The sequence below is a fragment of the Salpingoeca rosetta genome (assembly GCF_000188695.1).
Source record: "Salpingoeca rosetta unplaced genomic scaffold supercont1.1, whole genome shotgun sequence".
In the NCBI taxonomy this organism is placed as follows: Eukaryota; class Choanoflagellata; order Craspedida; family Salpingoecidae; genus Salpingoeca; species Salpingoeca rosetta.
In genome coordinates this window covers 1,496,494-1,501,493 of record NW_004457740.1, presented here as the reverse complement: position 1 = coordinate 1,501,493, position 5,000 = coordinate 1,496,494, and the positions used below count along the sequence as shown (strand labels likewise).

The 5,000-nt window shown below is 54.7% G+C and overlaps 3 protein-coding genes across 3 annotated transcripts in view; 1 reads left to right on the top strand and 2 right to left on the bottom strand.

Moving 5' to 3' along the window:
• PTSG_00342 (uncharacterized protein) overlaps positions 1-1,352 on the top strand; it is a gene marked incomplete at its 3' end in the record, with an annotated part of 2,713 nt that extends 1,361 nt beyond the window's left edge. Inside the window, exons 5-7 of the mRNA XM_004998836.1 lie at positions 1-59; positions 281-502; positions 697-1,352. The exon at positions 1-59 is cut by the window's left edge and continues 19 nt beyond it. Of these exons, the coding sequence (XP_004998893.1) occupies positions 1-59; positions 281-502; positions 697-1,352 (937 nt within the window). The remainder of the gene's footprint in view (positions 60-280; positions 503-696) is intronic.
• Positions 1,353-1,545: 193 nt separating this feature from the next.
• On the bottom strand, positions 1,546-3,896 carry PTSG_00341 (tetratricopeptide repeat protein 1). The gene is made up of 7 exons (XM_004998835.1): positions 3,554-3,896; positions 3,360-3,420; positions 3,077-3,186; positions 2,699-2,825; positions 2,473-2,531; positions 2,217-2,271; positions 1,546-1,936 (listed from the first exon to the last, which is right to left on the bottom strand). The coding sequence occupies exons 1-7, from the start codon at positions 3,839-3,841 to the stop codon at positions 1,800-1,802; spliced, it is 837 nt and encodes a 278-aa protein (XP_004998892.1). The 5' UTR covers positions 3,842-3,896; the 3' UTR covers positions 1,546-1,799.
• A 95-nt stretch (positions 3,897-3,991) lies between these two features.
• Positions 3,992-5,000, bottom strand: part of PTSG_00340 (uncharacterized protein) — a 4,417-nt gene continuing 3,408 nt past the window's right edge. The window contains exons 8-10 of the mRNA XM_004998834.1: position 5,000; positions 4,700-4,859; positions 3,992-4,376 (exon numbers count right to left, since the gene is read on the bottom strand). The exon at position 5,000 is cut by the window's right edge and continues 56 nt beyond it. Of these exons, the coding sequence (XP_004998891.1) occupies positions 4,197-4,376; positions 4,700-4,859; position 5,000 (341 nt within the window). The 3' untranslated portion in view covers positions 3,992-4,196. The remainder of the gene's footprint in view (positions 4,377-4,699; positions 4,860-4,999) is intronic.

Sequence of the window (5,000 nt, the reverse complement as noted above, 5' to 3'; positions counted from 1 at the left end):
AAACGTGAACACGACGGTGTTGGAAATCGTCAAGTACCTCATTCGCAACGGCCTCCTCTGTACGTGCGTGTACCCTTGTGTGTGTGTGTGTGTGTCTGTGTGTGTCTGTGTGTCTGTGTGTCTGTGTGTGTACGTCTGTGTGTGTGTGTGTGTGTACGTGTGTGTGTTTGATGTGCTGTTGAGAGCATTCCTGCCTGTGCTCTCTGCTCGTACTCACACACACACACATGCTCATGCATGTAAATACACCCATATCATACACACACACACACCTCTGCAGCGAAAGAAAAGGGAAAGGACCTGTCCCACTGCACGTGGTTCTGGGCGACGTTCACATATGCGCACCCAGACCTGCACCTCACCTCCTCGCGGGAGATTATTGCGCTTGGGCTTGTTTACTCTGCCATCCACACAAAGCGCATTGCCGTGCCCCTCAAGGACGGAAAGCCCTTCTGGGAAACATGTCTTCCACATGTTGGCGCCACAGAGAAGGACCTGCTCTGTACGTGTCGCCACAGTTATGGCCTTGCATTGTGCTGTTGTGTTTTTGATGGGCGCGGGCTGGCTCTGTTTCTCTTCACGTGCTTCTCCACACGCGCCTCGCTCACATCATCATCAACTCCCTTTGCCCCGTGCACACACACACACACATACACACACGCAACAACTGTGCACGAAACCATGCCTCCAATGCAGTCATCAGCGGGCGGCTCTTCCGCTTCTTTGCAAAGCACAATGAGCCTGAGAAGGACGTTAAACCAGGCGATCCAGCAAAGTTCAACACATCCCTGTCGTCGTCGTCATCGTCGTCATCGTCAAAGCCTGTTGTGCCAGGCAGTGCGTACTCGACGCAGCCCAACTCGCCTGCGGCGCCCGAGACGCCATCGACCGCCATCACGCCGCAGCCGTCGGCGGAGCACAGAGGAGGCTCCGCCACGCAACAACAACAACAACAACAACAACAACAACAACAACAGCAGCAGCAGCAGCAGCAGCAGCAGCAGCAGCAGCAGCAGCAACTTAAACAACAACAAGAGGCAGCTGCATCACAGCAAGCGCCATCATCCATATCCACAGCTGTCACAGCGGCAACGTCAGCGACATGCGTTGCCGTGAGTGGCGCCAGTGCACGCGTGACCACAACAACCGCAGTAACGACAACCGAGGTCACCATGGCGCAGACGTCTGCACCTGCACCCCCACCGCCATCACAGGCCAACAACAGCAGCAGCAGCAGCAGCAGCAGCAGCAGCAGTGGTGGTGGTGGTGGTGGTGCACGGCGTGCGAGCGATCGTGATCACGAGGATGGCAATCCAACGGCCAAGCGTCCACACCTCCAAGCATCGCAATAACAGCGTGCTCTTGCGTCTGTGTCCTTGCTGCGCTGTCCCAATTCGTGTCCGTGATTGTTGGTCACGCGATGTACTGCTTGTTGTTCTCTTTCATCGTTGTTACATGACGTCTGTGTGCACCCCTTTCCTTGTCTGTGGGCGTTGTTTCACACACCCACACCTTGCACTTGCACCTCTTGTGTGCTTGCTTCAGTCTGTAACTCAAACTATGTATGCATGTTAACTAGGAAGACGACCACCACACATAAGTAAAAGAACAGCCAATGTAGGATACCGCTGCCAGCGTGTGTGTGTGTGTGTGTGTGTGTGTGTGTGTGTGTGTGTGTGTGTGTGTGTGTGTGTGTGTGTGTGTGTGTGTCCGAGCATATGATGGCAGGTATGTGCAAGGCAGCTCCCGCTGCCTTTATGTCACTGACAAATGCTCCAGCACCAAGATGATCAGTGATACTACGACGACGACTTGTCACCATTTGACACAAAGTTGACGCTGTACGAGCCAGTGCTCGGGTCCTGAACCATCTTGAAGTTGTCTGTTGACAGTCCAAACGGCCGCAGACACATGTTGCCGAGATCCTTCAGTTTCGCTGCAGCGAGTGCACGCAGCAGAAGGAAGGAGGAGGTACATGGCGGCAGAAGAGGCAATGTGCGGATGAGCAGAGGGAAGTGTCGGCAAGGAGAAAGGAGAGAGTGTGTTTGTGTAGGGGGGTGTGTGTGTGTGTGTGTGTAGGTGTGTGTGTGTGTGTAGGGGTGTGTGTGTAGGTGTGTGTGTGTAGGTGTGTGTGTGTGTGTGACGCCACGGTACACGAACTCCTTCCCATTCTCTCGTGCACTCTCAGACAAGACGCATAGGCGGACGCAGCGTACCAAACATCTCTTCCTTCATCTTCTCTTGTTGCTCCTTGATTTGCGCGGGAAGACGCTGCCAAGTGCCAACGCGTGTGTGCACGCGATGTGCAAGGTTAGGTCATCATGATATGAGGTCACCACCTTGCTACGACAAGCAATGAAAAAGGGTACTGCGGTACACACACACACACACACACACACACACACACACACACACACACACACACACACACACACACACACACACACACACACACATGCGCAAGTGGTGCACCTTTGCCGCCTGTCTTGCGGGCTTGTTGCCTGGGTCGTGTTTGAGAACCTCCTCGTAGTCTGTAAGAGGCAGTCAAAGAGTGACGGACGTTAACCCATGCGGTCGGCCACCAAGGTCTAGGGTACCGCACGATGCGTGTGTGGTTGTGTACCCAGCCTGCGCGTCGCACATGTCACAACTCTTCAAGTGCAGTGATCTCTGACTGGTTGTGCTTCCATTCTCGCACCTTGCAACGCGTCCTCAAGCTTCTCCAGCTGTTCGTAGGCCTGTGCCCGCCTGCTGACCGCCTTCACATATGGGGGCTTCAACTCGATCGCATGGCTGCAGTCCTGTGCGCAGTTCTCATAGTCCTCCTGACAAGCAGCAGAGAAGTGGGGGGGGGGCGGACAAGAAGAGGTTATGAAAGTGGCCGACCAATGATGTGTGTGCATGTGTGTGTGTTTGTGTGTGTGTGTGTGTGTGTGTGTGTGTGTGTGTGTGTGTGTGTGTGTGTGTGTGTGTGTGTGTGTGTGTGTGTGTGTGTGTGTGTGTGTGTGTGTGTGTGTGTGTGTGTGTGTAAACAGGCGAGAGGGTGCATGGAAGAGGTGAACGCAGGACACCATACCAGTTGGAAGTGACAAGCTGCACGGTTGTTGAAGAAGGCGGCCACTTCAGGTCGGCGGACGCAGCAGTTGTCAATGGCTTGTGTGTACAGGTCCAGTGCGGCAATGTAGTCTGCCAGATGATTCACAGGGGAGCAGTGTCGTCGCACGCACGTTGTAAGGAAAGGTGCATGCACGCCACAATGATGGAGCGCGGTGGACACAAAGAGGAGAGGGAGGGTTGCGTCAACACAGTAGACATAGGTGCAGGGAGCCACACACACACACGCGCACACACATGTCCACCTTTGTCCTTGAAGAGGGTGTTGCCCTTATCCTTGAGGGCCAAGCTCTCCTTTAGCCGGGTCTGTCGCGCACATCGCATAGATGGTTGAGTCAGTCGACGGAACGAGCACACACACACACACGCACACACACACGCACGCACACACACACGCACGCACACACGCACACACACACACACAACCAACACAACCAACCTGGAACTCATCGTCGTCCATCTCCACGAACATGTCTTCCGTGTTCTTGTCGTCCACTTGCGCCGCGTCATCACCGTCATCATCATCGTCCTCACTGTCATCAGACACATGGAACTCCTCCTCCTCGTCCTCGCCATCGCCTTCATCTTCTCCTTCACTGCTAGCAGTGCTACTGCTGCTGGTGGTGCTGTCGGCGTCGTTGTCGTCCAACTGTGTGTCGTCCTGTGCTGCTTCCGCTGCAGCCTCAAACTCCTCCGTCACGTCCACAATCTGGTTGTTATCCTCCATCGTCGTTGTGTGTTGTTTGCGTTGTTTCTGTGTTCTGTGGTGAATGACTGTGTGTGTGTGTGTGTGTGTGTGTTGTGTATGTTGTGTGTGTGTGTGCTGTTGTGTGTGAACGGATCTTCCTTTAACACCCTCCATCAGCCGTGATGTGACCAGCGCTTGTTGTTGCATTCTCTTTGTCAGTCACTCAAGTCAGAAGAAGAAGGAAGCAATGAAGGAGACAGCGGCACCTCTCATACAAAAGCAATACAGCAATGCAATCCCACACGTCCTGAACGCGCATTCACACACACACACTCTCACACACCACAATGCAGCTCGATGCACAGCTGGCACGCGATGGTGTGCGGGGCGTTGTCTACTTTGGCGCGTGCCGATACGCCGGTGGCGGCGCGGCCTTGGGTGCAGCAGAGACACTGTACACGGCCGCCAGCTTGTACAGGAACTGGTACTCAGCCAGCGTCTGCACAAGCCCGCCACGGTCGTGGCGCAGCGCAGACACAACACGCGGGACGTCAACTTTACCCGTCCGCTCAACCTGTAAGCAAGCACGTCGTGATGGCAGTGGTGGCGGACACTTGGTTATGGGCGGAGTCGTACAGGAGCAGGCATGCGTGCAGGTAGGCAGACAAATAAACACGAAGTGCACAACGCACAAGAAGTACACACACACACACACATAAACACAGGCACACACACACACATAAACACAGACACACACACACATAAACACAGACACACACACACACATAAACACACATAAACACAGACACAAACACAAACACAAACACAAACACACACAAACACAAACATAAACACAGACACGCACACAAAACAAAGCCAATGGCTCAGCATGCGCACCATGCGGAGGAGGTGATATGCGCCAAGAAGGACGCCCGTTGGGCCGAGACCAAGGTCGTCGTGCACAACAATCGGGCCCGGGCCCTCTGCGGCCTCACGCATCTTGCGCAGCAGCGTGATGATGCCCGACGTGCCCTGTGGAACGCCAGTCGCCGGCCAGCTGAACCCACGCAAGGACGGACATATGTGAGCGGTGGGTGGTAGTGGGGGAGGGTGGGTGGTTCGGAAGACTGTGGCCAAGGCAGACTTGACACCCACCCACCCACACACACACACACACACTCTCTCTCTCTCTCTCACT

What these genes read in the sequence shown, in the direction of transcription:
- PTSG_00341 (XM_004998835.1), bottom strand. Translation starts at nt 3,841, where the DNA reads ATGGAGGATAACAACCAGATTGTGGACGTGACGGAGGAGTTTGAGGCT. An exon ending in CAGCTTGTCACTTCCAACTG is followed by an intron (nt 2,826 to 3,076) that starts GTATGGTGTCCT and finishes GCTGCTTGTCAG; the next exon opens with GAGGACTATGAGAACTGCGC. An exon ending in GCTTGAGGACGCGTTGCAAG is followed by an intron (nt 2,532 to 2,698) that starts GTGCGAGAATGG and finishes TGCCTCTTACAG; the next exon opens with ACTACGAGGAGGTTCTCAAA.